General features: G+C 35.9%; 1 protein-coding gene across 1 annotated transcript in view; it reads right to left on the bottom strand.

The window, feature by feature from the left end:
• Nucleotides 1-10061, bottom strand: part of LOC148941543 (uncharacterized) — a 36560-nt gene extending 26499 nt beyond the window's left edge. Inside the window, exons 1-2 of the mRNA XM_089104693.1 lie at nt 9930-10061; nt 4852-5436 (exon numbers count right to left, since the gene is read on the bottom strand). Of these exons, the coding sequence (XP_088960819.1) occupies nt 4852-5419 (568 nt within the window). The 5' untranslated portion in view covers nt 5420-5436; nt 9930-10061. The remainder of the gene's footprint in view (nt 1-4851; nt 5437-9929) is intronic.
• Between the last annotated feature and the right edge of the window lie 5863 nt (nt 10062-15924).

Raw genomic sequence — 15924 nt, 5'->3', positions numbered from 1 at the left:
TATATATATATATATATATATATATATATATATATATATATATATATATATATCAACAAATTAAGAAACACTCGATATTCCCTTTTTGATGAAAAAGACTCCTAGTCAGCTAACTCCAAAACCCAAAGCAATCTTAAGATGAAATAGAAGCTCGCTAATTTCAGCACCGTTCGAAAACCAATAAATAACATAATAGTACCTTCTTGAATATAAGGTGTCACATACTTTGATAGTTTTAACCCAAAAAAAAGTTAATTCGTATGACTTTTTGTGTATGGTTAGGAAGGGAGGGTGGTATGCACGAACGGAGAATCTACTATATATGGTCTGGTGCTGATTTCAATTTTCCTAGCTTAACCGTGGGATTAGCAAGTAATAATCCCACCGGTACTTTGTATACGTGGAAACAATATCACACTATCTGCATTACTTTATAGATTTTTCAACAAGGTAATGCACGGAAAGTACCAATCGGTATCCTAATCTTCAGATACCTTTAAACTTCCTTGGTACCGATTATAGCAATCTTAGATCCCAAGAGACCTAAAGCCAGATACTGAGGAGCCGACTTTAGCTTCAACTTGAGTTATGAAAATCCCCAGGAGTATGAACTAGAAACAAAAAAGAAAATTCGACATCTTGTTAACAGCCGTGCAAGGGCCAAAGGCCCGAACTACCGACTTGTAGCGAGTGAAATGACTGGAGTGAGGTGACGTCATTGTATACTTGTGAGGGCTGAGGGCTTAAACTCTTTATAGTTATGCAGTTTTTGGTAGTTGTAGGCGCCAAATTTAAAATAAGGAATGTAGATTCCCATTTGTCTTTGGGAATCAACGTTGAAAAATAAAGTGATATTAAGCTTAAAACAAATTTCGTATGAATCAGTGGGAGGGGAAGCCCCTGCTCCTTATGCCAAAGTATAAAAAGCGCATAAAAATGTCACAAATACAGCCGGCTGGTGACAAAAACGTTGTCAAAACTTAGCTGATTAGTTTTGCCTATGTATTTTCACAGCCCAACCTGGCATTATTTGCAAAAACGTTACAATGCCCTAAAACATCCTGATTTTAAACCACAAAAAAAAACAAAAAAAGAAAAATCGGAAAGTCACGGTTTTCTAGTATGAGATGGGTCCAGCGGGCAAAATTTTTCTATTTATTTTGGGGTCCTTTGTGCTTAAACTAATACAAAAGACTTTATTATTATACCACATAAATTATACCGAAGAGTTAGACAAATTGGTGTTGACGAACAGTTGTTTGCAAAAGAAAAAGGCTTTTATCTGACCTTAATGATAAGATAGACGTACTTATAGTAAGCATCAATTTCCATATGAGAAAAAAGACCCTGCTAAGATATAGGGATGCAAATCGGACCAGTTGAATTGATGTATGTCATTTAGTAAAACAAATCATGAATATCCTTTGACAAAAAAGAAAAGAAATAACCCTTGACAAAAATGTTAGATGCCACCTTTTGTAATATTACCGCGTCCCATATCATATGCCCCTTTTTTTAATTTTTCTTAAATGGGTTTGTGGTGCCATCAATGAGTTTCACAATTTGAAATAAAAAGGAATAGTTATTTATAGTTCATATAATTACCATCAATAAAGGTCTTAAAAACATCTGGGGTGATTATCAGGGGTTTACCAGTCCCAAGCTTTACAAGGGAGAACACAAACCTTAGTGACGTTGACTTTGACCAGCCACGTTAGTGAAGGACCCATAAAAGGTCTTTAGTCCTTGCCCACGAAAGGTACCTCAAAAAGCTAGTGGTTTTTCCGTAGTTGTATATATTGTTCATCTCGCGAGAGTGTTTCTAATTTTTTTTAGTTTTTTTTAATTGAGTCTTCTCCAAGAGAAGTTATGCTCGTCGCCCCCAAGAAATCTCTGCGTGTTCAGAAGACAGCAGTACCTGAATTACTCAAATTGCAAGCAGGGCCAGATAGAGGGGGGTAACACAGATTGAACCTCCACCCCCTTCCCACTTCCCCCAAAGTTTTGTCCGATTCTTAAGCAAGTAACAAAAATAAATATAAACAAATTTTTGTTGTGTTTTGTAAGTTTTTTTTAACTCCCCACAGACACAAATGCCCCCCCCCCCTGAAAAAAATCCTAGATACAACCCTGCTTGCAGAAGATTTTACTTTTCAAGCGCAAATCTAACGGAGCCAAAAAATTACTTTGGCAATCCGGTTTTCTAATTGAAGCCTGAAAATGCAGCCAACTTCGTAGAACTCTATTGCATCTTCTGATATTTTTCGGTACTTAACAAGGTTGAAGGTTTTAACTTTTACTGAACCAAGTTGTAACCTCCAGCAATTATTTATTGTAAGTACGGTTGTTTAGCAAGCGTTACCATTAAGACTAGCTAGATGCAAACACTTTGAATGCAGAGATTAAACCTACAATACCATTAACTGAATCGGAAACTAAAACTCATTGAGCTGAATGAGAGCTAAGCCTTTAAACCAGTCTTTAAGTAACGAGTGCATTGAAATGAAAGCAATTTTCACCTACTCAGGACCCTTCTTGGGACTATTTACGTCTACAAACCACGATTTTCTAAGGCTTTTCTTTTAGTTGTTTGAATTTTCTGAAGCTTTTGGGACGCTACCACTGTTTTCGTCAGTGTTGCCGCGTTAAAGAAAACTAATTAATTAAATTTGAGAACGCTTTTCTTCCGTAAAAAATTCAAACACTATCAATTGATTAATTACCCATTAGTCAATTTAAAGCTGAGTTACCTGTGGGGTTGCTTGGTAAGTACACCTTCGAAATAGATTGAGATTGATGGAATTAAAAATCATAATAATTGTTTAATCTTTTCGCCTTGGGATCATGACATTATGTAGTTTTATTGTGTGTGGAATATTTATGTAGAAAACTACACTCTCTTAAGGTGTTGGGTATCATATGTTTTTATGTAGTCTTTAATTGATTTTTCACCGACGCTTCTTTTTTTTATTAAATTTGGTGCCTGCTATCATCAAAAACTTCACCACAACTTAAGGACGTCCTTATGAAGTCGAATATCCGATTTCCGTTTTATATAAAATAATTATGATATTGCAACTCTTCACCAAGCTTTTGTCTTGCCTTTAATTACTTTTCGTAAATATCCTTCCAATTTCAACAGCTATTTCCTATTACAAACAAGTTTAGATTATATTTAAAATATTAAAATAATAGAACCTATGAAGATAATTTTATTTGCGCTTTGCTGTTAGTCCTATTGCTCCATGGTTGTTGCTTTCATTACGAAGCTACATCAGGTGTTCGATAACCTACCGACTATCCAGCATGTTATTTAATTAAATTCTTTTTTAATCATCACATTTTTTTATTTTTTTTCTGCTTTCTTTCTTTCCTTCTTTGTTATTTATATTACGGTATTTGATTAACGATGGTAATTTCTTCATAATCAGAGATGGTTTTCTCTTACCGATTCGAACTCTGATTTTTATTGTTTAGATATTAAATATCCTATGTATTTGATTAACTATCTGTTACCTTAATTTTGGTTGTTCTTTTTTTTGTCTAAATATGATAAATAACTAAATAAATGCTATGGAATAAATAACAATACGCACCCCCTATTTCCTCCAACCCTTGTTTCGCAGCCTGTGGCTGGTTTCTTTAAAATATTTATTTTAATCCATTATCCTAATTAGAGGTTTAGAGGGCATGTGCCCCCATTTTTTTTGCTTCTAGAGTATAATTTTTTTATTCATTATTCTATTTTGAGTTGGGCAGATCTGCTCAGGGCCGTTCAAAGAGGGGGAGGGGGGTTAACCTGAGCCTGCAACTTCTGTTTTTTTTTATTTATGTTTGAGTGGGAGGAGTTGCCGTAATTAATTTTGCCTCGACGCCATCAACCCTATATGAACGGCCATGGATCTGCTATCGATAATTTTCAGATTACTGCTTAAATGAATAAAGCAACCCTTTTTTGGCAACCTGTGGCTGCTTTCTTTAAAATATCCATTTTAATCCATTATCCTATGTAGAAGACATGTGCCCCCTAATTTTTTACTTCTAGAGTATGATTTATTGTATTCACTATTCCATTTGAGCAGGACGAATCTGTCCAGGGTCGTTCAAAGAGGGGGAGTGGGGATGACCGGGACAAGCTGCCCCGGGCATCGTGGCTAGACGTGCAGTGGCTAGGACTTCAGTTTTCTTATGTTTGAGCGGGAGGAGGTGCCGTAATTAATTTGCCCCAAATGCCACCAACTCTAGGAACGGCCCTGGATTTGTTATAGATAATGTTCATATTGTTGGTTAAATGAATAACACGACACTCGGATGCATATACATCCCATCGAGAAACACAGACCTAAATAATTTGGCCTAATATTTATTTTTACATATCCGTAAATCTTGTGTTATGCATTGTAAAAAAAATAAAAAAAAAACATAAACCAAGCGTTCACAAAATTGTGTTTTATTTTTGATGCAAAAGGATTTAAATCCAGTGGATGAAGCTAACAATTTAAACTGTCCATAAAAATCGGTTCACTTTATCAGTTCAACGCAAACGACAAAACTAGAAATAAAGGATTGGATAATATTTCATGAAAAAATCATGCTTCAAATGGCAGTGTCACGAAAATACCAATAATAAAAATACCCAAAAAGGGTATTTTCGAAAATCTAGGAAGGGGGAAAAGTATGGGGTGGTACCCCCCCCCCCGAATTCGAGTAGGGCAGTAGAAAGTGTCTATTTTTTATACAAGCATTATCATTGGCAGTATCTCAACAAAGCACGGTAGGGTATATGAAGTTTAACGAAGAGAGATGGAATCTGAAAGAAAATCTGATAGTACAACTGTGGTGTTAATTTACCTGCTCGTAGGGCATCAATGGGAACGGATGGATACGGTAAAGCGTATCCAAATCCATCTTTTCTTGTAGGTTTTGGCTTCCTCCTTGGTCTATACTTATAGTCCGGATGATCTTTCATATGCATTGCCCTTAGTCTTTTTGCTTCATCTATAAAGGGTCTTTTTTCATCTTCAGTAAGCAACTTCCACTCTGCCCCAAGTCGTTTTGAAATTTCCGAATTATGCATTTTGGGATGGTCCTGTGCTATCTTCCTACGCTGCAGTCGCGACCATACCATAAATGCATTCATTGGACGTTTAATATGTTCATCAGTTTTTTTCTGGCCATTCTGGCAAACTTTGCTGCCCTGATTTGAACTTTGATTGTTCATTGGACTAGGTGACCTTGACATATCACTTCCAGTTGGGGAAGGCATACTGTTCATGGTAGAGTTTAAGTTGGGTTGCGGTGCATATGAATAAGGATACGACTGTTGAAGTGAATATGCATGGTGACCAACAGACATGCTTAGACCGGAAAGATGGCTAAGTGCAGAGCCAGCTGGGTAAGTTGGGGTGTTGTCACACATCTTTTAATCAATAATACCTGAAATGCATGGAAATTAGTACCCTGCACAGTAAAAATAGATGTGAACTTTTTTGGGGGGAGGTGGCTCTAATGGGGTAGACCACTCTGACTCGCTGCTTTGAATGGCTAAATACTTTAACGGAAATGAAACGCTTGAAAGTGTTTAGAACCATCAATGATGTTTAAGGTTACAATATTGTCTTCCATGCAAGTGCGAAAGGATTGTTTTGCGAGGAAGAGGAAGGGGTGAGTTTGAAAAAAACGTGAAAGATAAGACAAATATATTAAAGGTTGTTAAATTTTCACAAAACCTTCTCATAAATTATATATTAAGCAAATACAACATATGATTAAACATAATACTGTGATCAATTGAGGCTTACGCCACTGAAACGTTGCTTAGGATGGCTGAGTTCCTTCCAGGGGCGGATCCAATATTTTTTTAGGGGGCGGGGGGTAAAATGGGTTGATCTGATAAAAAAAATTTAGGGGGGGAGGGGCAAAATAGGTTGATCCGATAAACTTGCGTCAGGAGCAAGTTTATTTAACGCAAATTTGAGTTAATTAAATAAATTACACTACTTTAGACTATGCTAGGGGGGCGCGCACGCCCCTCGCCCCCCCCCCCCAGGATCCACCACTGGTTCCTTCCAAGATGGAAACCTTAAAAGTGGTTAACATAATTAGTAATTTGGGATGGTACCATATTGGCAGCCATTCGCACAATTTTTTTAAGAGGGGGAGGGGAGTGAGTAAATTGGGGAACGGAAAAGACGCATAAATTGGGTGAAAACCTAAGTGAAAAGGATGAAAGCATTTAATATGATTAATAGTTTTTAATGTGTCCAGGAACATAAAAAGCTAATTATTTCAAGGGGGAATTTTTTTGAAAATACAAGAGACAGGTCATTCGTATAACTGCCCTCCTTTCCCCCCCCCCCCCCAATGATGCGACTGCTCATGAGCCAATTGATATTTTTAAGAATTAAAAACGTTGAACCCCAGCCCTCATTGAAAAAAGTCCTGTTCTAGTTAGTTCTTTTTTTAGCTCTTTCAAGTTTGCAAGACACAATTTTTATATTAGGCACCATTTATTGCTTGGGATTCAAATTGTAGTATCAATTACCGACTATTTAAGATAGACTTATGGCCGTCTTCATGGTTCCATAATGGAGGAATCCGAAACCCAATGCTCCTCAAAAGCAAAGACCTATATGTCAATTGGTCATTCTAAACAAACTGCGCTCAGTCTTGTGCCTTTTCAGGTGTCTTAACTTTCAGAAGCACATGTCAGGATAGAAGCAATCACACAAAGCAATTGCGAGATATGCATTTCTAGCCCCTATTAGGGGAACACGGGGTGTAACGGGGTAAGGGGCGAAACTGGGTAGGTGATTTTTAGATGACAAGAAAGGTACTGCGCCAAGCGGCAATAGCTACAACTACTCCAGCTCTTTTGTAGCCTTTTATATTGACTCCTTCAAATTAATAAAAATCATTTTAAACTTAGTACTTCGTTCCACCCCGTATTCCCCTATTTCCTTTTTTTTCTGAAGGGTGTAATGTATTTCCTTTGGAAGTGGAATGTGTCACTTAAATCTTTTAAGATTATTAGCAACAAACAAAAAGTCAATCAGTTTTGTTGCGTTAATGTGGCTATTCCGGGATAGCTCAAACAGAATCAGCTGTGAAGAATTAAGGTAAGGTATTGTTGTTTCAAATTAGTTGAAAACAAGGCCGTATCCAGGGGGCTTTGGCCCCCTAAAATGTTTTTCTGACCTTTATAAGGGTAACAAAAATGTATATCAAAAAATCTTTAATACGTGTTTTAAGGTTTTTACCCCCCCCCCCAAAAAAAAAAAAACTTCCCCATTAAAAAAAAATTCTGGATACACCGTTCGTTGAAAATCAAGGTTATTATTTGCAGTACCTTTGGTAGATTAAAAAATAAGGAAACAAAAGAAAACGCAGGGTAAATATTGTTATGGAAGAATTTACTCCTAGTTATTCTCCAGATAATTTCTTAAAATATCAAAGTTTTGATTGTGTTTTATATTCAACTGAAAGAGCCATAAGTAATAAAATATAAAAGAAATACGATTCAGCTTATCTAATTTGGCAAAAACATTTTATAAGTCAACAAATTATTGTTATTACCGACGGTAAATTGCTACAGGTAAAAATTAAACACTGAAACGAATAGTCTCAAATAGTGAAATTTCCTCCATACCATGTTTTGATGCTTTACAATAGTATAGTTGGTAAGTTGACTGCAATAGGTGGCTCTCAGGCTTGGCGTCCCCTTCTTGAAGCATATCCCGCTTTATTCTACTGCAAATTTGTTGAGTTTGACCTTGCATTTTTTGAGTGAATAATTGACAAAAAAAAATTTTTTTTGTCTTCAAATTGTGCCTCCAAAAGCCCTTTTGATAGTAACAATTACTATCCAAAATCTTGAAAAACAAATCTGTCAAACTCTATTTTTCTTTTTTTTCCCCATTCCCTGTTATTGTTACGCTTATGTAAATTCAAAAAATTATCCGCGTTCAGTCACTGGTCGGCCTACCCTGTATCTGACTATGAGGCAAGATATTTTGCAGGTACAGTGTTGAGATTGGATAAATTGAAGCCACTAATGCCGGCCAAAATCATGCCCGAGGAGTTAATCACAGTGCACATGTGAAGGGCTAACTGTAGTACAAGAAAGGTCCCCTTGAGGGCCATTCGAGGTGGGAGGCCATTATTTGCTTATAAAATAAAAGGACAGAATAAAAGAATTGCTCCCGCGAAGAAACAATGGAAAACTTACAAAACAACATAAACACGGACACTAACAAAAAACTTCAGACAAGCAGACTTTTTCTAGATGTGTCTAAGAGGAGGGGGGTAAGGTTTGGTTCTTGGGGGAATAGTATATCCCCTTCGGACACTGGGATATTTCTTATTTTATATTTCAATGTCACAATTGATGCAAGTAGTAGAAACTCTTTTATTTTCTTGACTCGCTCGAGGAGGCGCTGACTTCCCGCAACCTGGTATAAATATCGGAACACCCCATTTGCCGTCCAGATTTTCCACGCGTGCCGTGGAGTTCCGCCACGCTTGGCACATGCCCCCTGGTGTACATGATTTCTGAGAGAGAAAGAGAGAGAGACAGAGAGAGAAAGAGAGAGAGAGAGAGAGAGAGAGAGAGAGAGAAGTAATATTACAATATTGTTTTAAAAATCATAAGTGCAGCATCAATAATTCCAATTTCTTTTCAATAAAAAGTTATACAAATAGTACATCCCGAGACCCATTTATCCTTAATTATAGCCTGGGTTATGTTTATTATATTTGTATATGAACGTATATAGGGACCTGTATAAGAAGGGGGCAGAATGAACTCACGCATCTCCCCAGTGGAGGAAAAAAACTGTAATAACAGGACGTAAAGGGGGAGCCTTACGGGGGAGTCCATTTTGAAGTGTTTTTTGTTGTGAATTTATTGGTTGAATAAATTGATTGACTGTAACATTTGAAGATAGCATACGTCTTACTATTTTGGTAGTGGGATTCTCCCCTCCCCGGGAGAAATTTCACTTGGTGCAAACAAAACTGCACATAAACAAACGGTGACAAAAGTGAACATTACAATGCACAATTGTTATTAATTTTATTCAATTATCAGTTTAAAACTGTCCGACAATTAATTTTCTCTGAGCAGCATCTACAACACCAATGTTTTCAAAAATCTCATTTTCGATCATGTTTAAATTGTAACGCATCTAAAAACAGAGCCTACAAATTTTAAATTTAAAAAGAGTGCTATAAGTCCTATAGGAATGCCCTAAAGACGTTTTAAATTTTTGTCTCTGAAATGAATTAATTCAGAAATACCACGGTAACCCCCCCCCCTTATTTAAGCCTTTTGTGTGTTGATACTTGTATTTTTTTTAAACTACATTGCCGTCCCTATCTAGATATTATCGAACAATCTTATATCCCCTTCTTAAAGGAAAACAATGGCCCCCCCTCATTTGAACTATTACGTCTGTTATTACATCTATCTCTAACAACTTCATTTTCATACCTAGCTATTATCGCTAAATTTTCCACACCCTTCTAAAAACAAAGCTTTCAAATATTCGAACATAAATTTCCACAATAAATCAAATCACCAATATTTGTAGCCCCTTTCAACCTATTTATTTTATTTTTCTCCAACTCTACATGTCCCTCGCAAAAAAAAAGTTAAATGCTCATAGTATCACGTTTGTACCCACAGCTCTAAATGCCCAACAGGCTACTATTTAACTTGCCAATTATGCAAATAACCATCTTCCCCTATTATGGATAATTAACAAATGCACTTCTATATCGTTAAATAAGTGTAAACAAAATTCGACATAAGAAATATTGCAATTGTTAATTTTTTTCTTTGATTCATTGACAAAAACGAATTGCCATTCTATCATGATATATAAGACGAAAAAAATGATCTGAGAACAATGACATAGACAAATACTTACAAGCTCGTGTCTTCCTTCTCAAACAGATACTTGAGTATAAAGAGTATTTATCAGCTATCTTCGTCTTTATTCACCTTTTCTCTGCTTCACAATTGCACATTGAAATTGTATTCACTAAACTGGCTATATCTAACCAAAGGTGACATTCTGTCTGTTCTCGTCTTTTTGCCAGAGGCATTTACTCATCCATCATGAAGAGCTCGCCCAGGGGTGCTCTTTAGTCAACCAATGAAAACTCTTTGCGCGAAAATTCTTGGCCAATCAAATGGAAGAGCTGAGTTTCCGCTTCAAATGAAGGTGTTATACTGATATAATGGATCTTAAGGGTCTCAATAACTGATACTAGAATCTAAAGGAATTCTTTTCATGGATACACCTGGCGTTACTGTTTCTACTGTATCTATAGAGATACTCAGTTGGGGGCTTGGTGGTTGATTATTTCTTGGGTAAACCGTGGAAACGGTTGGTTTTAACCTTTCACAAAAGGTTACTTATACAAAAGAATGGAAATCTTTATTTGTGTCACCTTAAAATCCAATATGTTGGTAAATCATGCACGTGGCTGCCTCGATTCTTCACTTGATGATAGCCAATACCACATTTTGGATATTATTTAAGAAAAAATCTCCGTCAAATAAATAATAAAAAAGGGAAAATATAGCGTAAACTTTATGTTCTGTTTTTGAAAAAGGCGAAACTGTCGTAAGAACTATTTTTGAAACAGGAATTTGTGCACGAATTTATTTCAGGACTGGTAACAGAATTAAAAAACAACAATAATAAACGATTCAAAAAGGAATAGGCAAACGTTGAGGGAAACACGTCGTCCCATTGTTCATCTAAGCCCTTCATTAATTTAAATGGGGCATTTTCAAACGTCTGTAATATTGTTCCGACTTATCTGTAGGTCTTCCATCTTTTCCTTAAACTGAACATGTACATTTTTAGGGTTTTGGAGGCAGCGGTTCCAAACTGACAATGAGCCCAAAGAACCCGTCTCAAACCCACATCAAATCATTAGTGGGACATCTTATAGTGAGAGTAATACGAAGTTTGCTCACAGCAATGACAAATGCATAAACCGTCAAGGTGGCATGTAGAAAAGTAAACTCGTTTGCAAATTAATTTTGGTAATAAAATCTTTTTTAAACACTCAGCTATTTTTTTGCAGCCAATCAAAAGTTGATAAAAAAAAAACAGCCTTCGTGGGTTGTGCATGAAAAATTTCTTGAGTTTTCGAGAAAATCTTCAAGATCCTGAAATCATATGGGGGGAAGCCCCCCTGTCTACCTAAATATACTGAAAATTTGCCTTTTTTGATGTGTTTCTGTCCTGATTACATGGACAGAAGGGAATCACCCTTATTACCCATGTATACTCTCACCTATGTTATTTTGATTTTGTTATATTTACAAACACTAAACATAATTCCATGAAAAAGAAGGTAAACCAGCGTAGTTAAATCAAGGATGAATATAAATATCCATATTAAACATTTATCTTATATGGAATACGTGGCGTTTCAGGAATGAATTTGTTTTGGGAAAAGATGCAAAATTTATTTATATTGGAATGTAAAATTCGAAAGCAAATTTTTGTAGATAGGAGCTTGAAACCTCTACAGTAGTTCTCTAATATTTTTAATATAGGCTGAAGGCTTGATTTTCATTAAGACCACTTGAAATTTTGGGGGCGTTTCACCCCTTTTCAAAAATCAGTTAGTTTTCTCCGACACGGTACTTTTCATGGGCAACATTAAACCTTATGAATTTTATGTATTTGGACTCCAATTTTTTTGACGTGTCAATTGCTAACAAAATTCTGTTTCTTGGAGCTTCGGTTACTTTTGGTCCCGTTTTACTTCTTGCTTACAGTTCGTTGCCACGAACTGTTTGATATAACTTAAGCTTAAAATATTGTTCCTCGCCTGTTTTTGACACTTCTAATACACTGTCTTTGACTCTTCTATGGAAAATTAGACTAATTGATACACTAATATTTAAGCCTTTCACTGGATCTTCTTGTCTTTTAACCTAGCCTTTAAATTCGCTAGAAAAAAATTTCACCTTCTCCAGTACCTTGGCCATCATTCCGTTAAAACAGTCTCATCTATCGGGAAAATTAAAATGTTCCTAATATCAAAAAGCTCCGAAAAATTTGGTCAACCGTTTTTTAAAATCCCTTCGAAGCTCCTTCACGAGTTCAAATAACGCGTAGTCGTGTAGTAATTGATCTCTACAAAACTGCTAGCCCACCTCGTCCCCTTATTTTTTTTTTTTTTTTCATTTCGTGGAACCAAATTAGAGGTGTTTTCCTGTAAAGCTATCTTTCATCTACAATTTTAAAAGGCTCTTGCTTTTCTATCCTATCAGGGGTCAGTGCTTCTTTTCCTTTAATTTTAAGCAACACTTAAGGGAAAGAATATATAATTTACTATAGAAGAAAAGGTTCTGATTCTTTGATTCAAGTTATCAGAGCTTTTCAGCAGCAATAAACAGTTGCGTCAACTGGAGGAAGTGTGTAGGGGGCTTATGCCGCCCCTAGTTGTGAAAATACCATTTCTTAGGGGGTATTTTCATTGCAAAATTGAAAAAAATAGACAAATTTGCCCCCCTATTTTTAAAAATATACATTTTATCCCCTTCTCCTCAGCTAAATCTTCATGATGCCACTATCGATGAATGCACTGACAAAATTCATACTGCAGCTTCATGAAAAGTCAAAACTGATCAACAAGTAATTAAAAGAGAAGCGCCAGAAGCTAGTTCATGAGACTTTTGAATTTTCTAAAGAAACATTTTGTGATTTCAGAACTGCCAGTATTGATTTTTATTGTTACCCCAACCGAACAGAATCCCTGCATACAGCAGTGGCGTAATTTCCTCAAAATATGGGGGAGGGGGCAAGGTTGTAGCCTATTTTCCCAAATCATGTGAAAATGAAAGTAAAAAATGAAAAATGAGCAATATAGCACCATAAAGGTAAATATATACTAAAGAAAACTGACCTGTTTCTCTGGATGCTTGAATTATGCAGGCTTATCTTAGTTTTGACAATATTTTTTGCAGAAGCCAAACTTCGACAGGGGGTGGGGGGCAAAATCGGGTCTTGAGGGTGCAGTTGCCCCCCTGCCCTATAGTAAATTACTTCCTTGGCATACAGAACTGATTTTTGCGCTCTTAAGAAAATAAGTGATACCTACCTTCCCTTCTCTACTGCTGTACTCCATGATTGTTAGATAAGCCCCTTTTAGTGCTTAAATGTAGTTTTTTTTACATACTTATCAACATAAATCCACTTTACATAGATTTACCATGAGAACTTATTCTGCTATAGCCTACTAACAATAATCATTCAAGATTCCTCATTTTTAATTGTTCATTCTAATTAATTTACCTTTATTATACTTTAGCATTTCATAGCACAAAAAATGCCCAATAAAAGATCTAGACAATGTCTTTGTGGTATTTTTCTTCTTACGACCATGTCATAAATACCTCCACTTTTGTTTTACTGACGGATATAAATGCTAATAGAGGTCTGAGAGTTAATGGGTAGTGTGATACCAACCGTGGTGCTAGGTGTGAAAAAAGGGCTTTGTGAACACGGTGGGTGACACTTTAAGCTAGGAACAAAACAGCATGACAATTTCTTGATGTGATCTATACGACAGATTCTTTAAGATTTCACAGGTGCGGTCTCAAGATTTTAGCACTGATAGTTAGATCTGTATGCAAAATTGTTTGGTGATATTTTCACTTGCGGTCAATCAAAAGAAAGTATGTTACACAACATAAATTTTACAGAGCGGAAAAACCGGTTATTATGTTTCTTTTTTTTTATTTTTGTTTTTAATAAGCAGGTGTTTTATGAACAAAGGGAGTAAGAGAGGGGGACGTGCGCGGGAGGGGGCTTGGGGCCTATTTTCTCAAATCTTAATTTTTTGAATTTCTAGGCAATTCTTACAAAAATATATAATTGTTCCCTGAAAAAAAGTTCCTGCGTAACTGCCTCCAAAAGTGGTCTATGTCCTATAGTTCCAAGATAAACAGCGTGCTTCAATTTTGTTGATTTAGGCGATTCACATTGTTTCTTAATTGAATGTAATCTCTGGAAGGACAAATAATCCCCTCTTTTCAAATCGAGATTGGCTCTGCTGTGTGAAATTTTAAGCCAATAAAAAAGAATAAAAACAAGTTCAAATTTTTTGCAGGATTGTGGCAGAAAGATTGCACAGCGAATATAAAATGAATTTTCGCATATTGACAACAGATTATAAATTAATTTAACGTCCTTCAGCTCTCCAAAATGTCTATAGGCTATATTTGAGAACGGTAATGCTTTATGAACAACTGGATTTTATTTACCTGCAACTCCTCAAAGATACCGAGGGTAATATACCCCTTGGACTGTTTTATTTGGCAAAATTACAGATTTTTTTTTTTTTGAAAAAGTCAAAGAGAGATGCAAGGCAAAATATGTATTTTTGCCCTATTTTAAGAAAACTCCTCATGATTACTTTTGTTTTTTCACCTAAATAAGACCAAGATCTTTTTGTCAGGTTTATCATTCAAATTCTTAGAACCTAAAAACGAACAAAGATTAATTTTTGAAATACAATTCTTCTGATGGAAGTAAAGAGAGGGGTTGAAACGTAAAACTAACAAAAATTATTGCTTCACATCTTATCAGACATATAGCCTATCTACAGTACTGGTTCAAAAACTGACTTGTCATACCTCCCTATATTTGCAGAATTCTATAACACTTGCAGTTTATTAGAAACTGAGCTTGCTTGAGTTTTTTTCAGGTCTTTAGGCTACTTAAGGACTTTTGTACTCCTAGTCCTGTTTTATTTTGTGTCGGTTTTGTGTTTTCAGTAAAGCGTTATTACTAGAGAATTGTACAAAAAAAAGATGGAAATATCCTACTTGAACCAGTATTACAGATATATGTTGTATAAATAGCAAATCAATTATTTTTGTGCCTTTTAAGTTTCAACTTCACTCTTTACTTCTATCAGAAAAACATTTTTTTTAATTTAACACAAAGCGCCAGGACCAGGGACGTACGCAGGGGGGGGGGACCTCCGGGCCCCCCCCCCCCCCCCCGAAATCTCACGATTTTTTTCATTTTCCTATAATTTTCTGATTTTTCTCACAGAATAATGGGTTTGAGGGATTTGGCCCCCCCGAAACAAATTGCCCCCCCTCCGAAACAAATTCCTGCGTACGTGCCTGGGGATGACGTATCGCACAATTGCACACCAGCAAAAGAATTTGCTTAATGGGATGAACTATAAATCTTTGGTTAAAAACATAAATAAATATTCAAAAAAGCCGCAAAGTGACTTTTTAATTTGTACAGTTGAGTTTGTCTCTAGTCTAGGATTTTAATCTTGAATTGTTAGGTAATCCTTAAATTTATCATATCACAGCCTCCAGTGGGCTCTCACTTGTATGGAGGTGCAAATATAACCACTAACAACAGCCAAATGAGCAAATTACTTAAAAATAAGTCTCGACAAGAAAATATATAGCATTTTGACTGATGAAAGGGCAAATTATACACCATCATGCTGGTTGCAGTGGTAGCTTCAGCCTTGTGAGGAACAAACCACGGCCCATAGTGACCAAAAATTATAAAACGAGTGGAAAAAAAACTGGCAAGTGGCAGGTATTATCTAAAATAGTATTAAAAGAGAATTTAGAAAAATAGCCTGGCATCTCTAAAAATTCTTGTCAGATAGAATTTAAGTAAAATCCAGTTTCCGTTGATTTCGAATTGAAAATCAAGTATTTTGCAGTAGGCATCAGGACATGGTTAATTGTAGAAAAAAGCCAAGACAGATAGTCCGAGTAATTGAGAGGCAAAAATGTATAAATGGCACGGGTAAATGGGGGGAGTAAGTATGGGAGTAGTAACTATACATAGAATATTATAGCTTGTCTGAGCTTATTACATGATTAGAGGGACAAATCCCTTGCCAAAAAAT

This window comes from Artemia sp. Qi Xiang Cuo, chromosome 18 (genome assembly GCF_049724085.1).
Source record: "Artemia sp. Qi Xiang Cuo chromosome 18, ASM4972408v1, whole genome shotgun sequence".
Taxonomy (NCBI): Eukaryota; Metazoa; Arthropoda; class Branchiopoda; order Anostraca; family Artemiidae; genus Artemia; species Artemia sp. Qi Xiang Cuo.
Note: the sequence above shows the minus strand (reverse complement) of the source record. Positions and strands in the feature narration are given on the sequence as shown.